The sequence below is a fragment of the Raphanus sativus genome, chromosome 5, assembly GCF_000801105.2.
Source record: "Raphanus sativus cultivar WK10039 chromosome 5, ASM80110v3, whole genome shotgun sequence".
Taxonomy (NCBI): domain Eukaryota; kingdom Viridiplantae; phylum Streptophyta; class Magnoliopsida; order Brassicales; family Brassicaceae; genus Raphanus; species Raphanus sativus.
The window spans coordinates 35,271,654-35,294,972 of record NC_079515.1 but is presented as its reverse complement, the minus strand read 5'-3'; the positions used below and the strand labels follow the sequence as shown (position 1 = coordinate 35,294,972).

Here is a 23,319-nt window from a genome sequence, read left to right as displayed (position 1 = left end):
TTCTTCATTACTCACTTATTTTTCATCACAAAAAAAATCCCTAGCGTAAGTCTTTAGTTTCGAGAGTGTTTCGTAGCGGTCTATAGTTCGATAGGGCGTTCACGAGTGAAGCGTAAATCGTCGCCATGGTTTTTTCCTGGGACTCTATATTCGTACAGTCCGTCTCACTACGGAGCGAATATAAAGAGTTAAGGAAAGAGATATCATATCTCGACTCCATGAACGTTTTCTTATCGGGTTTTCATTTCGTCTGTTCAATCGTTTCTTTCCTTAACATCTCGCTTTTATATATTCGTTTATTTGATTCGGTTTTCGGCTTCTACAATCTAACTCTTTATCGCTTTATGTTAAAGCTTTAATCGGATTGAAAAACGATTTATGAAACGGGTTTTTAAGGTTTTGTAAACGGTTTCCAAAAACGTGTTTGCGATCTGCTCTCTAGCACTTCCGCGAAACGTTTAAGATACTTTGTTATTCAAAACGTAATGTATTCGAATCGTTTCCACGAACGCTTCATAAAGCGAGTTTGTGAAACGATCTAAAAGTCTACACAAACGGTTTCTGCGAACCGCTTTAGGCGAGTTTGCAAAACGTTTTCTCAGACTTAAATCGATATGATTTGGTTCAAACACCAAAAATGAAAATCGATTTAGATTATTATTTTATTATTATATTAATAATAATTTGTTATTGTTGAATGGAGTTCTAATCCGTTTTCATGTTTTCTCAACAGAAAAATGACGGATGCAAAAACACCCCCCATACACCATCGTGCAAACTCCAATCAACGTTGCTGGCAACTGATGTATCTGGTGTGACAACCGCTGGAAACATCCCTGCTTCCTCAACCGCTGCAGCAACAACAACCACTACCCTTCCTGCGGGAAACAGTGCTGATGAAACCACGCGCGTAGCTTGTTCGGTGCTGGCTTTATCAAACGGGTTCAGGTCTAGGAACCTCAAGTGGTCCGGTTGCAGTACCAACTCCTCCGTGTGCCCAGCTGTTCACTCAAGGACTGATGCCAGACCAGTTTGATGGCAAAAACTTCAAAACATGGCAAACAGAAGAAGAGATGATGTTCTTCCTAACAACGATGAAGCTGGACAAGTTCATCCAGGAGGAGGACAAGCCCTTGTCCCTTACGGGATTGATGATTGTGCACACTCTCGCAAGTGTTGACATTTGGGTGCATTCTGACTTCGTCTGCAAAGGCTACATTTTGGGTCGCCTCATTGACCCATTGTACCGTGTCTACTGTGACATTCCAACGGCGAAGGAGCTATGGAGATCACTTGACAAAGAAGTACAGAGGTGAGGACGCTGGCTGCCAGAAGTATGTGGTTGCAAAATTTCATGACTTCAAAATGGTGGATTCAAAACCCATCATGGATCAGGTGGAAGCGTTCCAGCTCATTTGCCATGAAATCAAAGCTGAAGGGATGTCCATCTGCGAGACATTCACAACTCTCAGCTTCATTGAAAAGCTCTCTCCAAGCTATGCGGATTTCAAGAACTACCTGAAGCACAAGAAGAAGAAGATGGGCCTTGAGGAGCTTATCATGAGGCTTCAGATGGAATCCAGGAACCGAATTGCTGACAAGATCAATGCTAAGGAGCATAGTGTCAACATGGCTGCAGCAAAAAGGCAAAGGAAAGGCACACGCCCATTCTCCAGCAAAGCCTTCGAAAACTGCTGCCAGCACTGAAGGCTACTGGAAAAAACTTCAAGAACAAAGGTATTGAAATCAATGCGAATGTGGAGAGATTCAAGGGGAAGTGTCACTACTGCACAAAGTGGGGACACAGACTGCTGAGTGTCGCAAGAAGATCAAAGATGAGAAGGCTCAGGCGAATCTCACTGAGGAGGATCTTGTTGCTGTGGTGACTGAAGCCAACATGGTTGAAAGCAACAACCCCAGGGAATGGTGGTATGACACTGGTGCAACCACCCACATTTGCAGGATAGGGCGATGTTCAGCACCTATCAGAAAAGCAAGACTCAGGAGAAGCTCAGGATGGGAAACACTGCAGTCTCCAAGATTGAAGGACGCGGCAATGTGATTTTGAAGATGACATCTGGACGTGAGGTCACTCTGACAAATGTGAAGCATGTGCTGAATGAGGAAAAACCTGGTCTCGGGAACCTTGCTCAGCAAGAATGGATTCGCCCACAAGTTTTGAGGCGGATAAGCTCGTGATTAGGCAGAATGGGATGTATTGGGAAAGGGTATGTTAAGGATGGACTGGTCAAGTTGAATGTAATGACCGTCCCTCCGAAAATTGTAGCTCCAAAAGTTTCAATGAATAAGAAAGAGCCAGTTGCTTATTTGGTTGAGTCTTTTAATATATGGCATGAAAGATTAGGCCATGTAAATATAAATCTATACAAAGATTGATGAATTTAAATTTAATTCCCAAATTTAAAACAAGTAAACAAAAATGTGAAGTTTGCGTACAGGCTAAGCTCACAAAACGCCCTCACCTCGTTGAAAGAACTAATAAACCTCTAGATTTAATTCACACTGATTTATGTGATTTAAAATACATGCCAACTAGAGGTGGGAAAAAGTACTTTGTGACCTTCATAGATGACTGCAAAAATATTGTTATGTTTATCTTTTACATAGCAAAGATGAAACCTTGGATAAATTCAAAGAATTTAAACTCGAGGTCGAAAATCAGCTTAAAAACAACTATTAAGGTAGTTAGAAGCGACAGAGGAGGCGAGTATGATGGTCCATTCAATTCATTTTGTAAGGAACATGGAATAATACATCAAACTACAGCCCCTTATTCACCAGAATCTAATGGAGTTGCTGAACGAAAAAATCGAACTCTTAAAGAGATGATGAATGCAATGTTGCAGGAATCTGGGTCACCCCAGAACATGTGGGGGGAAGCGTTGCTTACCACTAATTATATCCTCAACAAGATTCCACACAAAATAACTGGCAAAACTCCATATGATTATGGAAAGGTAATTTACCTTCGTATAAATACCTCAAAGTGTGGGGGTGCTTGGCAAAAGTTGCAGTACCGCCACCAAAGAAGGTCACTATTGGACCTAAAACAGTGGATTGCATTTTCATCGGATATGCACATAATAGTACTGCGTATCGGTTTCTGGTACATGAATCTGAAATATCAGACATCCATAAAAAATTCATCATGGAGTCTAGAAATGCATCTTTCTTCGAAAATATTTTTCCATACAAGGAAAAAACATGGTTCAAAACGAACTCGAGAAGAAAGAGACAACGACAAGGACTCAAAAATTGAGACAAAAATGTTGAAGTTTCTATAAATGATATCTCAGAAATGAAAGAAAAAGAATGAACCGGAGAAGCAAAAGAGCTCGAAAGGAGAAATCTTTTGGTGATGATTTCCTAATGGCATTTCTAGTAGAAAATGTTCCAAAAACTTTGGCAGAAGCTATGGCTTCACCCGAAGCTCCGTTTTGGAATGAAGCTGTCAAAAGTGAATTCGATTCTATCATGCAAAAATTACACATGGTACGTAACGGATTTACCACCTGGCTGCAAAGCATTAGGTAATAGATGGATAATGACACGAAAACCTGGTGGAAAATATAAAGCTAGGCTTGTAGTTCAAGGGTTCGACAAAGGGAAGGCTTTGACTATTTGATACATATTCTCAGTAACCAGAATAACATCTATAAGGTCGATGATAGCTATCGCAGCCTTAAGAGATTTAGAAATCCATCAAATGGATGTAAAAACAGCTTTTCTAAATGGTGATTTAGAAGAAAGAAATTTACATGAAACAACCTGAGGGTCATGTCATTCCCTGACAGGAAGAAAAGTATGCCGACTTGTAAAGTCACTTTATGGGCTTAAACAAGCTCTAAAACAATGGCACGAAAATTTGACAACAAATGATGTCAAATGGTTTCAAAATTAATGAATGTGATAAATGCATATACTACAAAATTACCAAAAATGCGTATGTTTTGTTATGTTTATATGTAGATGATATGCTCATTATTGGAAGCAATAAAGACATTATCAATCAAACAAAAAACATGCTCAAAGGGAAATTTGAGATGAAAGATCTGGGATTAGCAGATGTTATTCTCGGGGTTAAAATCATAAGAAATCCAAATGGAATTACTTTAACTCATCTCATTATGCTGAAACAATATTAGAGAGATTTAAAAACTACTCTAATAGTACTGCAAAACTCCGTTAGATCCCCAAATGCACTTGACAAAGAATTCAGGTGAAGCGGTTTCACAAAACGAGTATGCACGTGTGATCGGAGTCTCATGTACTTGACCAATTGTACAAGACCAGATCTAGCGCATGCAGTAAACGTACTTAGTCGATATACAAGTAATCCAGGTCATACACACTGGAAAGCTATAACGAGAGTACTCAATTACTTGCGCTACACCAAAGATTTTGGGCTTCACTATGGTAAAGAACCAGCAGTTTTAGAAGGATACAGTGACGCTAACTGGATATCAGATTCTAAAAACTCAAAATCCACAAGTGGATATGTTTTTACACTAGGAGGAGCGGCAATATCTTGGAAATCTACCAAACAAACAGTGCTAGCTAGGTCAACTATGGAATCTGAGTTCATAGCATTAGACAAAGCAGCAGAAGAAGCTGAATGGCTTAGAAATTTTTGGAAGATGTTCCTATGTGGGAGAAACCTGTACCAGCTATAAGAATACATTGTGATAGTCAATCAGCTATAGCTCGGGCTCAGAATAATCTCTACAATGGTAAATCTCGTCACATTAGAAGACGACATAAAACCATTAGACAACTTATCTCAACTGGTGTAATCACAAATAGACTATCAAATCGGCTGACAACCTAGCGGATCCATTTACTAAAGGTTTGCCACGAGATGTTTGTTGCTAAATCATCAAAAGGAATGGGTTTAAAGCCTATATACTAATGAGGATGCTTGACTGCAACCCTACCTATCATGACTGGAGATCCCAAGACGTAGGTTCAAAGGGAAAACAAAATCAAGCAGAATCTAACCAAAGCACTTTGAGACAAAGTAGTCTCATCCCAGCTCCTAAAGATGATAAGTGCTAACGAATGAGAGAAGGATAAGCATATGCTTTTAATGATTCCATAGCTTCTAAAGCGAAGTATTACTCAATACTTTTCATGGTCAATCACCTAATGAGTGTGAAATGGGGCCGTTTCTAGGAGAATGAATGCAAGGCTATATTCTCTAAGTTCTCATGAAAACCAGGAATAGTTCAGGGCCACAATGAACACAATAGAGAACTAAGTTCTACGAGAAAATGAAGCTGCGTTGTGCCTGTTGTCTCGGTCTACATAAAACACCGGTTGGTTCAAGACATCATGTTCACCTTCTGGTAAAGTAAACCCGACAGATATTAACTATGAGTGGTTCAAGGCTTAAAAATGCCACCTACTCAAACACAGTGAATTTTTCGCAAACACTCTCGATAAGTATGTCTAGTCTAGTCAGGATTAGAATAAGTTTTATTTTTTTAGAGTCTATCGAGTCTGCATTTATTCTGCAATATGTTTAGAGTGATTTCTATTCATGTGGGGGATTGTTGGACCAAATAATTGTGAAAAGAAATCAACTTGGGCTGAGATATAATAAAGCCAAACTTGATTAAATGAGAGTATTTCTCAAATGTCCCAATTGGTTGTGAGAGACAAAATGGAGTTGCATATATATGTCTTTGAGACATGAGAGGATAATCAGCTCAGTGGAAGGAAGAGCTCCCCACGCGCGCGCCGCCGCCGCCGTCCGTCCGGCTCGGCTCGGCTCGGCTCGGCTCGGCGTGGGCGTGGGCTTGGGCTTGGGTCTTGGGTCTTGGGTCTTGGTGGAGGGCCTCCGGCCCGTTAAGACTATTATTTTTGGACCAAGTTAAGCTCAACGTTTTGCTATTTAATTTCTTAAAAACGGCATGACGTTCATGTGTAAACGGTGCGGTGTTCGTCTGAAACGACACGACGTTTATCAGTTCGCCCAAAGATGAGAACGAGTCAAAAGAGAAGATCTTGCGGAGAAAGTTTCCTCAACTCAACTCCATTTCCGCGAGATCGTCGCCACTGGTAGCATCTGTTGGCGGGAAGTGGGTCGTCTTCGTCTCTTTAAATATCGCCTCCTCTCTTCCTTCATTACTACACTTATTTCATCACAACAAAAATCCCCTAGCGTAAGTCTTTAGTTTCGAGAGTGTTCGTAGCGTCTATAGTTCGATAGGGCGTTCACGAGTGAAGAAGCGTGAATCGTCGCCATGGTTATCCTGGGACTCTATATTCGTAGTCCCGTCTCACTACGGAGCGAATATAAAGAGTTAAGGAAAGAGATATCATATCTCGACTCCATGAACGTTTTTCTTATCGGTTTCATTTCGTCTGTTCAATCGTTTCTTTCCTTTAACATCTCGCTTTTATTATATCGTTTATTTGATTCGGTTTTCCGGCTTCTACAACTCTATGCGAGGGTGTGGGCAAAGAGAAGAGTGTGATTCAGTACTCAGTCGGAGACAACAAGAGTCCAGTCGATTTGTGTGCATTGTCGCCAAACGAAAACGAATCCTTCTCTTTGAGCCTTGAGCTTGGCTGTGATGATAACTCAGTCGAATTCTCGGTGACCGGTGATAGATGCATCGATCTGACTGGTTATTTACAGATTGATAATCCAAATAGGAGAAACTCGATTAAGATGCGCCATGAATCCAATGTGAGTAAATATCTCTCTATCTTTTTTTATATATATTTTATTTATTTGGTTCACTCACTACTCTTTGGCAGATTCGTGGGAGCTTGAGAGACAGCCTCCCCTCACGTGAGGAGATCTGCCGTCTATGGTCTACCTTGTCAATGGAAGAATCTGAAGAAACAATGGTTAACTACTTAACCAATAATGATGTTTAGGAACATCTTCTCTTGCGTTCTTATGTTTGATTTTTTTTTTCTTTTTCAAATTCATAATAAAATTCTATCTATTTTTTTCACCACTGTTATATTCTCCCATTATTCTTTATCTGTTCAAACATCTAAACAAAGCTGATGAGTTCCCGATTGTAGCAATGATTCATCTAGAGACAAATAAAAAATGGAATTTACTTACTGGAGCGTTTCCCTCCTCTTCCAGCTCTTTATTTTACTCCTAAGAAGGTATCGACGAAGCAGTTTACTCGTCATCTAGACACCGGGGTCACGAAAATTGATTCCGATCAGACAAGAAGCGATCAAACTAATCTGGTTCATTACATTCTTTGCTCATTTAGTTTTGGGGCTTACATTCTATGGGCTTTTGGAATAGGCGTGGACTGATATTATTACTGGGAAAACTCAAAATAATCTGCTAACTGGTGGTATCTTTTTTTTTAATAAAATCTTATTTCTCAAAAGACATGAAAAATATATCATTACTTTTATTTTATTTTAACTTAATGTCAAATACACCAATAATATGTGACGCTTCTTGTTCTAAAATATTACTCCCTCTGTTTTTAAATAATACATGTTTTGAGATTTTCACACTTTTTAATAAAACATATTAAAATTTACTTATTAGTGCATAGTTTTTTGTTATTTTATATTTCCTATATTTCTAAACCAATAAAATTTCAAGAAATGCAATTAATGTTTTTGAGATTCACAATTATTCATAATTAGTTGACAAAAATTACATTGAAAATATGAAAAATACATTTTTTGAAACAAAAAAAATTCCTAAAACATACATCTTTAAAAAACAGATGGAGTACTTAGAAAGAATTAAAGTTAAGAAAAGATAATGGATGATTGGTTGGATACTTTGATTAATTAAAGCATTCAAAATTTAGCATTAAAGTTTGTGTTGTAAGGGCATCTCAATCTCTACTCCATATTTTACTCCATTTACTCTATAAATGGAATAGAATATAAAGTGGGGATGAAGATGCTCTAAGTGAATTGACTGTAATTATAAATTTATCGTTGTAGATTTATTTGCTTATATTTAATTTAGTTGTAGCTGTAAGTTTTTTTGTAGATATTTTTTGTTTGACATACAATACGTACTTGCATATATAAGAGATAACTCGCGGTTACCAAAGAGATAGAAGTGTAATAGATCAAAATATGTCATCTAAAGACACTTAATCAGCTATTTCAACTACAAGAAGAACAAAATAAAATCATGAACTTAGTCATTTGATTTTACTAAACACAATTCTCACCCATATACATAGGAATCATGATAGACCATATATGTAATTTTTGATCTCTTAATATTTAGAAACACACAATAAACATGGTTAGTAATGAATGAAATGAAGAGATATAAAAAACTAGAATATAAAAAATTTGAAAAAATTATGAAAATTTGAAAAAAAAATTATAAAAATTTTGAATTCAAAAACGTAGTATTCGAAATAATAATAACTTTTATTTATTTAAAAATAAATAATGAAAATAAAATGATGATAAATATTTTTTGTGATTCAGTGTCGAATGACGAAGATGTGATTTTACAATTGGTCAAATCGATCTTTTAAATTGCAAAACCTATTTGACCAATTGTAAAATCACGTCTTCGCCATTCGACACTGAATTAGAAAAAATATTTATCATCTCTTTATTTCCATTATTTATTTTTTTGCAAACATGAATCTTTGGCCTTATTTTAATTTAATATAAATAATTATAAATACTAATATAATAAGATACACAGAATTAAAAAGGAAAGAGAAGAAAAGGGGAACATCATAAAGCAAATGATTGATGGCATACAATTCAACAACGAGGAAATTATACGATTATATAATTATCAAATCATCACTTTTTTGTTATTCAGCTTTTCTTTGTCTAGGACACTGTGCTTTTTTGTTTGAGAGACAAAATGCTACGTATGGACAATTCTTGACTAACAGTAATTTTTTTGGGTGTAATTGAATAATAATATTGCTTCTTCTTTTCTTCTTTTCTACACTCTTGTCGTTAAACCAAACGAAAGAGAAAACCTGATCCACATTTTTCTGATGTATTTTATTTTACAGTAAACACACCAAAAAAATCATGGAAAGATAATGGATCTTCTCATCACTATGTCTCTAATCGTATGCCTATGGTTGGGTTTGAATATCGCCACAACGGAGGGTCCATGGTAACCTAAATTATTATTATCTTTTTCGTTAATGACTTATTACTACATTCTCTGTTAGGGAAGAAAATTGCTTTAGTTGATATCGGATATAGCTGTTTTGCAATTTCTTTTCAAAACTATATTCAGAAAAGGAGACAGTTTTGTGTGGAGTAAGACATCAGTATCCCTAAGGGACTCCACAAGTACCTTAAATCTCTCTTCTTTTTTTTCTTTTTTTTTCTGGTCATGGTAATCTAAGGGACACTTTTATTTATTTTTTATATAAGAGATTTTCCCCATTATTCTTCTTGGTCCTCTCCCCTTTTTTCTTAAGGGATGGCTTAAGGGCCTATGGATATTGATGCTGTAAAGAGATCTAACAACTGTTTGGGATCATCCTCGAGATCTTCACTGTCATTGACTATTGTTACAAATAGGGTCTTTCTTTCTGTTCATGCATTAATCATGTTCTAATAATTAAACTATGATAAGAAAAATCTAATGATAAAGGCTTCTTCTATATGCCCCAATCAGTTTGTGAAGGCAAAACATAGCAGTTGTGTATAGAGGTGGCTACATACACATGTGAATGATTAACGAATAATAGCATCTTCTTTACAACTCTAACTTCACAAAACTTAAAAGATGGAGGAAGCAATTTTAAAACGAACAAAATATTAGAAGGGAAATGAACGGTACGTACCAAACCAATCCATTCAATATATATATACTAAATCCATAACAATTAAGTTCTTCTCTAATCTCCATCGATCAGAGGCTTTTCCCAATATAATAACATAATATCGATCTTAAAAAACTTATCTTTTAAACTCAGGGGTAAAACCAAATATGCCAGCTCACCTAGTTGGAAATAGGGTTTGGACCACTAGGAACTTCATGAGCATCATTTCCAAACTCTCTCTTTCTAGAAGTGCGGCTGGGTCGTGGGCGATCATTTGGACGCAAATCCATCGTGAATGAAGCTGGAGCCGAAGATTTAAGAAGAATCCTCTTGAAGGGAACAACCGTAGATGTGGATTGATGATGAGTCATTGGGATTGTAAGGCCAATGAAGAGAATAAAAGATAATAATACGAGGAGAAGAAGAAGAGTGTGAGAATATGATGATTTGTTATTGGTTTGGTCATTTGATGTTGCCATGCAATTTAGAAAAAAAAATTACCACCCCCCCAAGATCCCAAGAGGGTTCAGTATCCATTAACCAGAGAAACGAACAACTCGAGAGCTGGTTAGAGCCGCCAGATAAGAGAAAGCAAAGAAAAGATGAAACAAAAGAGAGATCTAGTAATTAAGAAGAAGAATAGGCTTGAGATAAAGAAAAAAAGAACGGAAGAAAGAGGTTCTCAAACTTTCATACTCTTGAATTTCATTAATAAAGCAAACCAAAAAGTTGAATGCAGATGGTCACGAGGTGTGAATTTACCAAAGCACCCTTTGTGCAAGCTGCGCCCGGAGAGAATGGACATATATGGTGAATTCAGACTAGGGTTTGCATAACGCGAGACAAGACTTGTTCAGATTTTTCCTTTCAAATATATTACTTTTAAGCCCCTGAAAAGACTTGAAATTGTCGGTAGGCATGCCATTGCAGAACGAGTAATCACATGAAACAGGAAAAAACGTGTAATGGTAATTGAGTCATTAAGTAACTACCAACGAATCTTAAAAGCTTAGACAAAAGGAAAAGGTTATAACATAAATGAAAGGAGAGGAGGTAGAAGAAAGCAGGGTTCTTGCTTTCTTTTCTTTGAAATTTCCATTTTTATATTTTCTTTTCCCAAGAAAATTATTATTTTTGACTAACTTGACCAAACACCAATTATATAACAACGTGTATCATCAATACTAGTAAAAGAGAAAAAAAAATCATTTTGATTAAATTATGCATTATTTAGTTCCCCATTATGTTTGGAAGTCAAATTATACCTTATACATGATATTTATTGACAAATTACGAATGTATGTCCCCTGTACAAACCAACCAATATCATTAATATTATTAGCAAGGAATAAAAAATGAAGAAAGTAATATAGGAGAGAAACAAATTGAACTTTGGTTTAATCGTAGTGTGAACGTAATCCCGATACTAGTTTAGTACAAAAAAAAATTAAAACAAACAAAACATCACGATTTCTGATGGAAGATAGATAAGAAATGACACTATATAATGAAATGACACAACTAGAAGAAAAACGATGAAGCTAATGTTGAAGCAAAATTAAACCTTGGTTTCAAATGGAAAATTTTCTAATATAGAAATAATCCCTAGTATTATTGGATACCACCTGATGTAATATTTTGGTTTAACTATGGCGGTTATGATGGTGGGTAGGAAAAGAAAGGGAACTCTAACTAGCCCAACGGCTTTTTGCATGGTGTTACGACTTATATACTATATAGTTGATATAAAAATTTATAGTTATATATACATAAATGTGTAATCATGTACATATTTTTGAGAAAGATGTAATCTTATTGTACCTTCTTTCAGGTAAAAGTGTATTTTTATACATTACCTAATAACATATCACGGAAAGAATAAGAGTCAGCGCGCAAATTAGGGCGGTGGCGTGAATGTATGGAAGAAGCGAGCCGGTGATGTCTTTTTCGTCTGCCATTAAAAATGAACGTATAAAATATTCGATTAGATTGTATGAATAAAGAATAATATTCGATTACGGAGAGACTATGCATGTCCCCGTTACGTGGATTGCATGGGTCCCTTGCTTTCTCGGAGTGATGCCGTTGAGAACGATTGGACGTCGTGGTTTTTTGCGTCATATTGCACCTCTTTTTCCGTTTCTTTTTTTTTTTGCTTAAAATTTCTATTTATTTTTATGTTTTGTTCTTCCTCATTGTTATGAATTATGATATTCACATTTGCAGCTGACAATATATATACCGTCGGTTGCTCAATTTGAAAACTGAAAATAATAAAAGTATTTGTAGTAACATAAACTAAAGAATAGATGTAAATAAACAAAGTTAAAGTTCATTTTCTTTAACAAAAGTAATTTTTCAGAAAAGAACCCTCGACTTTTCATGATTAGAACAATTCCGGATAGTGAATGAAATTTCTTAGGTGACTATTTTTGTATACAACTATCTTTTGTATGCACAAGATATCATGGATTTTTCACCATATTTTAAATCAGTATAGTATGTAGCCATCTTTGCTATAGTGTTTAGATCTATTTTTGAATATTTTCTGTGTTTATATATTTGGAGTTATATATAAGAACACCCTTACGGCTAAAATATTTGAAAGGAGTTTTGTTTTGTTTTCTCTCCCAGCAAATTATTATTAATATTTTGGTAAAATTTGTTTGTAATTTAGCTTTTATGAAAAATAAGTAAATCACTGTTAAGGTGACACATATTCCTTAAAGTATTTTATGAGGTACTTTTATAGTTTTTCATTTGAGAATATCTCTTACCATCTTTTTCTAGTTTTGTATCATTCAGATACTCAATTAGAACTTACCAATCTACCTGTATATGTGAAATGCGAAAACTAAGAGGTGAGCAAGCACTATACAGAGATTTGGAAAGAGGGTTGAGATGAACCCGAACAATAGGGATGATCCTTTTGATATAAGAGGAGACGAGCGCACGAGTTCCATTATTTTCAGATAGTGTGGATACGGAAATATTTATGTCTAGAAAAAGGATTTGATCTCCAAAAAAAATAAAAAGGAATTCGGTGATTGTATAGACGGATGAACCATTTGGCGGTGAAAAGTCCAAATCTCCATGCTGCATTTGACATTCGAACAATAAATGTTGACAAATTTTGTTTTCTAGGTTATAATAATATAAAAAATGTTGCTTAAAACAATCGTGACCATAATATGCTTTTTTGGGGTGTAAACCCGTAATATGTTATTCATAAAAATACTATAATTAATAAATGTCTGGTGTCTGGATCAACCCGACTAATTTAAAGGTAAGCATGTCATATATGATATAATTTGAGTTTTCCGCAAGCCTATCTAGAAAAAGCATCCGGGTCAAAAACTTATAAATCTTTGCTTTTTTGTCAAAGACATTTATAAATCACTGCAAGACCTATAAATCTTTATTTATATCTAAAATCCCATACAATTAAGAATAAAAAAATGGAAGATTTTTAATTCAAAGTATACAATACTGCAGGCAGGAGGAGCCTTCGACCCACTCCCTCTAAATCATGTCGCGTCTGGCCCGTGACTCTGCATCCAGCCTTTGACCCGATGTATTCCTCTCCTCGCTCCAAATGGATCTATTTGCAATTTCATCTATAAATTTAAATCACCTAAACAAAATAGGTTTGGTTCTGAGTGGAATTGAATCCGGAACTGTAAAATTATTTTTTAGCAAAAAAAATGTGAATTTACGCCATCATTCACTAATAAAGTAATAATAAATAGTCAAACAGAAGTAAATTATACATAGATTATAAACATATAATATTAGATATATGCAAGCGGACGTGCGTATATATGTAAAGGTAGTTTGTATGGACGCCACCAAATGGGTGATATGATATCGATAAGTCATATTTGCTTCATCATTTAGCGAAAGGCATGGGGAGCTGAAATATTGGTCCCAGATCGCGCTCTCCTTTTTTTAGTCAAGCCTTTTTATCTTTACTTTTTTCATCTACTTTCGTTTTCACTTTTTCGCCTACATATTTTTACAATATAATGTATCTTCCATTTTTTTTAAAGTTGTTTTTCTACTTCTGTTCACCCATTTTCATCATAATCAAGTCACTATAACGTTGATGGGTTTTGGCTCTTTGAAAAATATCTACACTCGAAAATCTTCAGGGCCATCACAACAAAAGACTTCAACTATATCGCCAACAGAGCCATAGAGAGGTAGTTTAAGGAATTAAAACTAAGGAGACTTTTCTTAACTAATTGAACTATTTGAGGAGGAAACATGAGCAAACACATATTTCTCTCCACTAAAGGACGTTTTCTTTGTCGTCAATAAAATGACATATATATTTAATTTGCTTTGTAGTGTAGCTATCACCAGTCATATTGAAAAAAAAAGTTAGGGAAATTATGGGGACCGTAGGCCTTCACTAGCTACACTCCAACCAAAAGAAACCAAAACGATTTCATGACAATTATTTTACAATGATGGCATGTGATGCGAGACAGAAAGTAAGATGTTCATTTAAAAGATAAATGTGAAGACTTTGGAACGATATTTTTCTATCTAGATTATGGAGTCTTGGCATTATTCTTGAAAGTGATCCTTGCGAAATTTTAAATGCCGTTTTAGAAAAGAACTCGCATTTTAGATATCTATATAATAATGTTGGGCTTGAAGTGACATGAAATTTCTATTCCATTTTTTTATATGAAGTGACATGAATATTTAAAAATTATTGATAAAGGAAATAAATAAAAAACCATGGCAAAATATTATTATGTTTGGGGGTAAGTTTTGGAGATAGTGCCGTTTTCCTAAACAGAAAACATAAATTTTGGGATCAAAATAAGCAAATGGATTAATGAGGCACTGAAAAGATGGACAGCTTTGCTTTTCTTTTACTCTTTAATGCTTTATCTTTGTGTAAAGCTTTGCATGATAGATTAATCTCGGAAGTTTTCAATTAAAATTTAGACCAAAATGCTGAAAAACATATATTGATATATATGATACGCGCACAAGTACGTGTTATTTAATTGTTCACAGATACAGATATATCATATATCGCAAGCAAAATTTAACCAGTTCATTAGAAGATTTTATTTTCAGGGGCCATATGTTTTACATGATTATTCCCTTCAATTCTACTCTCAGTTTTACATGTTTAACACTAATTCCTATTAACAAAAGAGGGAAATATCAAGTACACGAAAAAACAATGTGTATTAAATAGAAATATCAATTCACAATAATGTCTATAAAATATGTTGAAAAGCCTAAAAAGTAAAAACCAAATCAGCTCAACCGAAATCATTTTTGAAAACTTATCGACCGGTTTGGACCTCAACCGAATCAAAACCACACAAAAAAAAAGAAAGAAAGAAAGAAGTTGGAGTCGTTTCCATTCGGTTTGGGGTTTATGCATATCTGCTGTGGTGATTGAAGAGACAAACCCGGAATCATCGAAAGAGAGGAGAAGATGGAATCAATTCTACTCCCAACGCTAACGAAGAAGGAAGAGATCGATCGGATCATCAACAACACCATCGATAAAGTCCTTGTCCTTCGATTCGGCCGTCTCTCCGACGAAAACTGTCTCCTTCTTGATGACATTGTACGTTGATATCTTCTTCTTCTTCGTCTCTCTCTCTTTCTTCACCCAAAAACCCTAATTTCGTAATTTTTTTGCAGCTCGAGAAATCGGCGAGAGATGTCTCTAAGTTCGGTACAGTAGCTTTGGTGGACGTTGATTCGGACCAAGTTCAGGTTTACGTCAACTACTTCGACATCACTCTGTTCCCTTCAACCATCTTCTTCTTCAACGCTCATCACATGAAACTTGATTCTGGGTACATTCTCTGTTTCAAATAATTACAAAGCTTTTTTTAAAAAAAAAGTTGATTCTGATTTGGTAATTTTCTACAGAACTGCGGATCATACCAAGTGGGTAGGTAAATTCCACGAGAAACAAGACTTTATTGATGTCGTTGAGGTAAAAAAAAAAACAAATTTTAAATTTCATTAGTTTCTGTAAATATTTGATCTTCATTTAGAATTTGAAATCCTCTGTTTTGTGTGTAGGTAATATTCAGAGGAGCGATGAAAGGGAAGATGATTGTTCACTGTCCGCTTCCTCCCGAGAGAATACCAAAGTACCAACTTTTATACAAAGATGTGTAAAACAAAACTGAGTTTATTGTCTCTTCTTTTTCACTTGCAAACTCTCTTTCTCCATCCCCCTTATGTTTTGGACACAATAACATTTACATGACAAATTTCGAGATTTACATATATGTTTTTTTTTTGTACAGAATGAGATAAATATATGAAAGAATGTGAACTTAAACCAGAATGAGATAACGTCGTCTTCAGGGCTTGTTTTCTCTTTTCTTGCTTTTAGTGACGAGTTCCATTGACATGGATCGAAGTCTGCTTGTTATCTCGGTGAAGGCGGGACGAGCATCCGGGTCTATGTCCCAGCATTGTTCCATCAGCTTTTTCCATTCCGCAGAACATGTTTTCGGTATGGGAGGCCGAAGCGTGTTCTTCACTATCCCACCTACAAAGAGGGAAAAACAGCTGAGCAAAGAGGAAAGCGAAAAAACAAAACAAAACTGAGTTGACTTACCAATGATTGCTCCGCAATGCATATCTGCATAGGGCTCCTCTCCTGTTAGAATCTCCCATAGGCAGATCCCATATGAAAATACATCAACCTGTTCACACCGAGTTACATAAGCTGTGTGTGTGTTTTTAATGGAATCTAAATTAGGTTTTCTCTTACTTTCTCTGAAACCCGGGTGCTGCTTCCGTTCAAGAGTTCTGGTGCCATCCATGGAAGTGTTCCTCTCACTCCCCCAGATACCAAAGTGTTACGTTTGATTCTAGATAAGCCAAGATCTCCCACCTGAAGATTTTTTTTTCATGCTTAAGATTCAATCGGGATGAGATTGTTTGTCATCAAAATTTATGTTTACCTTGCATATAGGCCGTTGTGGATCCCTTAGATTGACGAGCAAGTTCTCACATTTGAGATCAAAGTGGACAATGTTCTTCAAGTGCAAATACTCCATGCCAAAAGCAGCATCCATTGCTATTATTATCTTTTTCCGAGCGTCGAGCAACCTGTCTCTCTTGACAAGAGCATGCCTTAGTGACCCATTCACCATGAACTCAGTAACAGTCGCTAATGTTCCTCCAGCTCCATCAGGGACTATACCATAGAATGCAACAACATTTGGGTGATGAAGATTTGAGAGTATCTGTGCTTCCCTCCAGAAATCTTTGGTCTGATAAGACAGCAAAGAATCCATGACACTGACCTTAATCCTCAATTTTGTTGAAGAGCTAGAATCCATAGTATGTGTGTGTATGCCAGCAATAAAAAGATAATGAATACACAAAAAGACTTGAGGACTAACCAAGCGTTCACGTTCTGATGATCTTCCTCCAAAGCAGCTTTTCCTTATTCTCTTTATTGCGACATCAGTTCCTCGCCATTTCCCATGGAAGACAGTTCCATACGTCCCCGATCCAAGTTCTGTTAGGTCTTCAAGATCAGCGTTCTTTATCATCTGAAGGTTTAGGATATAGGTAAAAGAAATAAAAATCAATGCCTAAAGCATGTCATACATAATTATCATTTTCTGTATTAAATCTTGTTCAGAGAATAGACAACAGTAGAAGCTGTCAAATAAGATTTTAAGGAGTCAGAATGCCTCAGCTTAGCTTTTCAATTTTCCAAGCGGGATTTACTAAAATGGGTGAATAACAAAGTCATGATGTGATTAAGGATGACTCAGTTTTCTGAAGTGACAAGCTTGAGTACCTGCAAGCCATACACACTGGCTTCCATTTCAACTATGAGTGTGTCATTAAAATTGTTGTTTTTCTCGTCAACATTAGCTTCAGCGTCCTGTCAACAAGTGACAATAATGAGAACAAGACCATCTCTTAGCTTAAATTATAAGTTTACAAACAATTAAAATCACTACCTCAGAGAGGAAGAGAGTATCATCACTGCTGTCCAACCTTGTGTGTGGAGTGGTTGTGAGTGAATCTTGCCTTTGGACAGATGGGATATTCAACTTGTAAGTTTCATTTGTTGTCTCTGGCACTGGCTGATTCAAATCCATGCTCTGGATTCTCACATGGCCGGAACCACTTTCCCTTTGTACTCTCTGCACGTCATTGACAGTTATTACTATTATAATTATGTACTGGTGACAAATATAACTGTATATTTTTGGAATACTCACATTCTTTTGTGTTGGATCAAGTTCTAAGCGCCCTGTCTCATGAACAATTTCTCTCTTTGCTGATTCCGAAGAGATGTTGAACAAGAAATCCACATCAGAGTCCGCTCTCTTATTTAACAGCACCCCTGAAACTTCCAAATTCCTTGTCCTGGCAGCTTCATTTACAGGTTCTTGAATAAGATCAGAAGGTGTCTTACTAAGTCTTCTTTCCTGATTTGGGGTGTCATCTGCAATGCCTTCTTCCAAGGAGATCAGATTCCCAGATGAGGTTCCAGCCATCAAACGATCATTATCTTGCATTATTTGCTTCCATAGGTCAACACTAACCACTGAGGTCTGGTTTCCATAGATTGGCAAGTTCTTGGATTCCATATTTGTAGGGATTACCCTTCTCCCCACAACGTTCCCACTGTTCCCATCTTGATTTAGAAAAATTTCATCAAAATGATTGTTGCATACATCAGAAGTGTCTCTATGTATTGTCTTGTCTTCACCGAATAGTCCCGGCCTTCCTCCTCCGTCAGTGGACGTCAAATCGAGTATGTTACTTTGTGTACGACGGCTAGATATATCGTTGTTCCTGTGCTCCTGCACTGGCTTTTCTTCTGTTTGTTTCTTTGTAAAGTTCAAAGGTGAAGATGGGCTCTGTCTCTCTTGTGAAAAGTAACTAGAATGTCCACCGTTAACCTCCAGTGTAGAGTCTGAGTACGAGTGCGGTATTCCCAAGAAGGAGTCATTTGAATTTGTAGAACCAGAAAACGAGACCTTAGGTTCTTCAGGTATGCACGGTTTCTCGCAGTAGAACCCTCTCCCGTTATTACCATGACTGATAATGGGAGGAGTTTCATGGGTTTTGTTGAAGCCACTCTGGAACTGAATCCCGTAAGAGTTCTCCGCCTCATGCTTGTATGTTTGAAAGTTTACTGAAGGCTCTGGTTGAGCTAGAGTGAAGGAGTTATTGCTCTCGGAGCTCGAGTTGTCGCCATGGAACTGAGAGCAATCCTTGTGCATGAACGGTGAAGGAGAAATAGGAGGCGATGGATAAGCAGACATGCTATACTGAACTCCACCGAAAAGCTGATTCGAGTGCATTGCACTAGTATCAAGCCGGAGCATCTGGTCCAAATGGTTTACATGATAACTTGTATCACCGGCGATTTTCATCTGCTGAGCCTTGTTTTCAGGCTGTCCAATAGGAATCAAGAACAGTCTTGGCCTTTGTGAACCCTCGGGCCTTTCTAGTACATTGTACTCTTCCATCATATTCTGAAGATCTTCATCCGAAGATACAGATATTAACGAGTCAAGCTCATCACCTGGAAGCTGATACTTGATTGAATGCAACTGGTGGCAAATAGCTGAGGTCTTCTTCTTGAGTTCTTCCCAAGAAAGGTTCTTGCGGATGGAAACAATATGCGTCTCTCCTCCAACGTATTTTAGCTTCTCATCGCTGGATCTCGGCATGATCTTCCCACCAAAGCTGCAAAGAAACTTAACTTTACCGAACCCTCCTCCTCCTCCGTCTCCGGTGTAGTTGTTGGAGTGAACACGCTCCGGTAAGAACACAGAAGGGGCAGACTTCCCAGTGACGACGACACATCCTTGGTTTGAGTTTATCTCACCAAAAGCCTTCCTGGTTGTTATAGCTTCCTTTTTTTCACCACCAAGATTGTTGTAGCATGCGTTGTTGAACTGAGGCATGTGCGTGGGGTCACGTCCGAAGTCATATGCATCAGAAGGATGACACTCTGATTCCATCCTCCTCAGGTCATGAAACCCGGCAGGCTGGTTGTGGTAGTAAAGGTCACCGAATGTATGGACATCGTTATGAGTAGGATGAGGAGGAGTGTGGTCCTTGAGAAACTCCATGGAGAACTCTTCCCCGGTCTGAAGTGAAACGTTTTTATTCACGTTTTGCCGACTCCATGTATCTGACATAGTTTGATCGTCTTTCTCTCAGTTCAATCTCTGAGCTGCCATACAAAGTAAAGGCAGAAACGGTCAAGGAATCTTCAGTTTAGGAATGTATTGTGTCACCTGGAAACATAAAAGGAAAGAAACAATATCATGAGAATCAGTCATTTTAGACAAAATAATTCAAAATAATAGTAAAAAAAAAAGAGAACATGCATCAATGATCATGGCCAACAGCACAAAAGCTAAAAACACACAAAGCCAGCTCAAATATCCTTTTTGTAGGGCCTTTAAAGATCTCCTACAAAATGAATGTAAATTCACATTTTCTAGGAACATGTTATCAATTATAAATCCTTGAATGAATCATCTGAGAATTTCTAACCAATTGAAGAATAATCCTACAGCAACATCGAATCAATTATAATGCGATTAATCAAGGATGGTGGCGTAAGATAGAATTACCTTCACATTGAGCATTCAAACAGAGGAAGGCGGAGAAACGAAACTGAGAACGAGAGGGGGAGAGAAAGAAACAGAACAAAAGGAGAATCGGAGAAAACGGGAAGACGAAGGGGGAAGAGGAGGATGAGAGAGCGTTGATTACACTTTGTGACAGAGACCCAAAAAGATCCAACGTTTCCGAGGATTAAGCGCCTTCGAACCTCCTTTTACCGCAACTTCCGCTCAATTTCAAAATTTCGCATTTTCACTGATTCATTCAGGGGACGCTCACAGAACAAACAAACGATGATTCAAAAACTACGTCGTTTTCATTAGTTTTCTATTGTCACACGATTCGGCCCATTGTTTTTAAGCCCAGGCTCGTTTAACTTGTTTCCTTTTTTCTTTTTGTTTCTATTTTCAGTTGACAAGTTTTGTTTCTTGTTAATCCTCCTTGGACATGTATATAACTCAAAATTATCATCTACAAAGTAAATCGTGGGAGACAATATCTTGTTACGCACACTGACCTGAAGCTTTTGAAGTAGTATCATCCTATTTTCAGAATCTTTTCAAATCAACCTCTTCTGAAGACTTTATACCAAAGGCTACTATAGCCATGATTATAGACAGTGTCTGCTCAGAGCACGTGCTCACAACACGTTTGCACAGGGTCATGTTTTCTTTTTTAACAAAACTAGAGTCTTACTTTGCTTAAGTCAGCGCACGACCATCTTACTGTTTGAGCCGGGCCCCTGATTATAGATTCATCCAACAAGTCAAGTGTCATCAAAGGAAATTAAGAAGGCTCCAAGACCGAAGAAGATAAACGGACGTAGATTCATCATATTAGCTTCTTCAGCTTCTGTTAACGTTAACACCATTGTCATTGACAAAAGATAAAACTAAAAATCAAAATGAAATCAGAATTGTTCCCTTTCCTATGAAACAAATGCATATAACCTTAATGTTCAAAGAAAAAAAAAATGCATATAACCAACCAAAAGTGGCTTTTGCTACTGATGTCACAGCTGTCCATTGTCTAGATCCTTCAGCATCTTCTTTATATATCAAACGCTTGTAACTCTGAGAAACTTATGCAATAAACGTATTATTCACAAAGATATTTCCTCTGTTTTGGCTCTGCCTTTAAACTAAACGGCCTATAATATAAGTTAATAACAATTTTCTACAGAATAAAATCGTGACCTCAAATGTCATCTTCTTGAGTTCTTATCCGTTCTTTATATATTTTCACATGACTGGACATAGTTTTAAGTTTTTTTATTATTATAAATGCTGGAATCAAAATATTCTTAATTATTTTTTTTTTCCAAATTTTATAAACCCAACATAATATTAAACACCACTCATAATTTTAAGTAGACGTAAAATAATCCAATACAAGTGAAAAAGAATCCAATACTATGCACATCACATGAACAGTGAATTGAAACCTGCTCGGGAAGACCTTTCGCCCAATACTACCAAAACATCTAGACCGTGGCAACTAAGTCGTCCATAGCTTCAACTCCCTCTCTCTCATCTCTCCACTATTTTCTTCTTCTTTGGCTTTTATTATCTACCATATGTTCTACTCCCTGTTATTTGCACCTCGATGTTCTATATAAGTGGGTCACATGAGCCACACTGATGAGTAAACTAAAAAGAAATAATGACATCTTCCATAGTCTCCTGCATGTTTTTCTTTCTTCTTCTTCTTATTGTGTTTCCGCATATGGAAAAATCCCTTGGCGCAGAAACGGAGCTCCACGAACTCAGTGAGTCTTTTTGTCTTTCATAAGTCATGACTATATTGGTTTACCAGTTAGGTAATTTAACTCAAGGGTGTTAAACTTTAATGTTTTATTGCGTTCTTAATATTTTTTGGATTGTCGATTAAAGAATACGAAATAACAAAGGTAATAATACTGAACATAAAACATCGATTGGTTTTCTTTTTCTTTTTTTAACAAAAGTTTTAGTTCATATATATTTCTCTATATTAAACCAAACTAATTCTAACTTTCAAAATTAAAATAAATTTTGGTAGGTTTTTCTCTTTTTGGTTCGATTCAAACATAAATTTAGGTTTTGTGGATAAATGAATTCAATGGATATGTAGAAGAAGACAATTTTTGTCTTACAACCCAATTTAATTTTTGATTCGCTTTTAGCTACGCTGGGCTACAAATCAACACTAGAATTGCCAAACCATATATAAATGAGTAATGCATTTGGTTGGCGCTGGTGCAGAAGAGACAAACCATCCCGATCAAGTGACAGTCCAAAGGCAACGCCGCTATTTTATTGGTCCTCCGTCTATTCCGTGCCAACTCTACCAGCGATGCAAGCGTACTCCACCCCCTACAACCCCTCCGTGCAAATTATACCAGCGATGCAAGCGTACTCCACCCACTCCAACCTCTTCTAAAGGCAAAAACGGATCTGGTCACTGATCTCACTGCAGAATCAAATGCGTTATATATATATCGCCGTTTCTAAGATATCGTTCTTTCCAGCTTCTGTGGTTCTTCGTCTTATGTTGTCATGTTTTTATAGCTTATACATATCAGATCGTTGGAACAATACGATGTTTCAGAAAGAAAAAAAGTTGGAATAATACGTATAATTTTAATACTGTATCCACAGATCATGAATGCCTATCTCAATAAATAAACGTTATTTTAATAAAAAAATGTAGTTGTAATATTTCTCCCCTTATGCCATCTACTATATTAATTTAGAGTCCATTGCATTTAAATTTTGGACTCTTTAATACCCTACATATATTAAGACATTCAAAAGTTTGTTAGAATAAGATCTTACGAGCTACTTAAATAATATGTCCGGATAAGTTAAAATGAACCAAAATCTAAATACTATAACCGTCGGAAAATAAACTAGCTAACCGGTACGTTCTTAAC

The 23,319-nt window shown here is 36.5% G+C and overlaps 3 protein-coding genes and 1 long non-coding RNA gene across 4 annotated transcripts; 2 read left to right on the top strand and 2 right to left on the bottom strand.

Annotated features, from left to right (window-relative positions):
- Positions 1-9,696: 9,696 nt before the first annotated feature.
- LOC130512782 (CLAVATA3/ESR (CLE)-related protein 41-like) lies at positions 9,697-10,482 on the bottom strand. Its single transcript, XM_057011098.1, has one exon. It carries the CDS (start codon positions 10,265-10,267, stop codon positions 9,968-9,970), a length of 300 nt encoding a protein of 99 aa, XP_056867078.1. The 5' UTR covers positions 10,268-10,482; the 3' UTR covers positions 9,697-9,967.
- A 4,636-nt stretch (positions 10,483-15,118) lies between these two features.
- On the top strand, positions 15,119-16,080 carry LOC108856319 (uncharacterized). Its single transcript, XM_018630092.2, has 4 exons — positions 15,119-15,390; positions 15,468-15,625; positions 15,702-15,768; positions 15,858-16,080. The coding sequence occupies exons 1-4, from the start codon at positions 15,256-15,258 to the stop codon at positions 15,954-15,956; spliced, it is 459 nt and encodes a 152-aa protein (XP_018485594.1). The 5' UTR covers positions 15,119-15,255; the 3' UTR covers positions 15,957-16,080.
- A 51-nt stretch (positions 16,081-16,131) lies between these two features.
- LOC108856320 (uncharacterized) lies at positions 16,132-20,679 on the bottom strand. Its single transcript, XM_018630093.2, has 9 exons — positions 20,414-20,679; positions 18,035-20,071; positions 17,771-17,956; positions 17,605-17,691; positions 17,198-17,350; positions 16,754-17,065; positions 16,561-16,683; positions 16,405-16,492; positions 16,132-16,335 (listed from the first exon to the last, which is right to left on the bottom strand). Exons 2-9 carry the CDS (start codon positions 19,970-19,972, stop codon positions 16,145-16,147), a joined length of 3,078 nt encoding a protein of 1,025 aa, XP_018485595.2. The 5' UTR covers positions 19,973-20,071; positions 20,414-20,679; the 3' UTR covers positions 16,132-16,144.
- A 1,131-nt stretch (positions 20,680-21,810) lies between these two features.
- On the top strand, positions 21,811-22,774 carry LOC130512507 (uncharacterized). The gene is made up of 2 exons (XR_008946046.1): positions 21,811-22,173; positions 22,570-22,774. It is a non-coding gene; the product is annotated as an uncharacterized LOC130512507 (long non-coding RNA).
- The last annotated feature ends 545 nt before the right edge of the window (positions 22,775-23,319 follow it).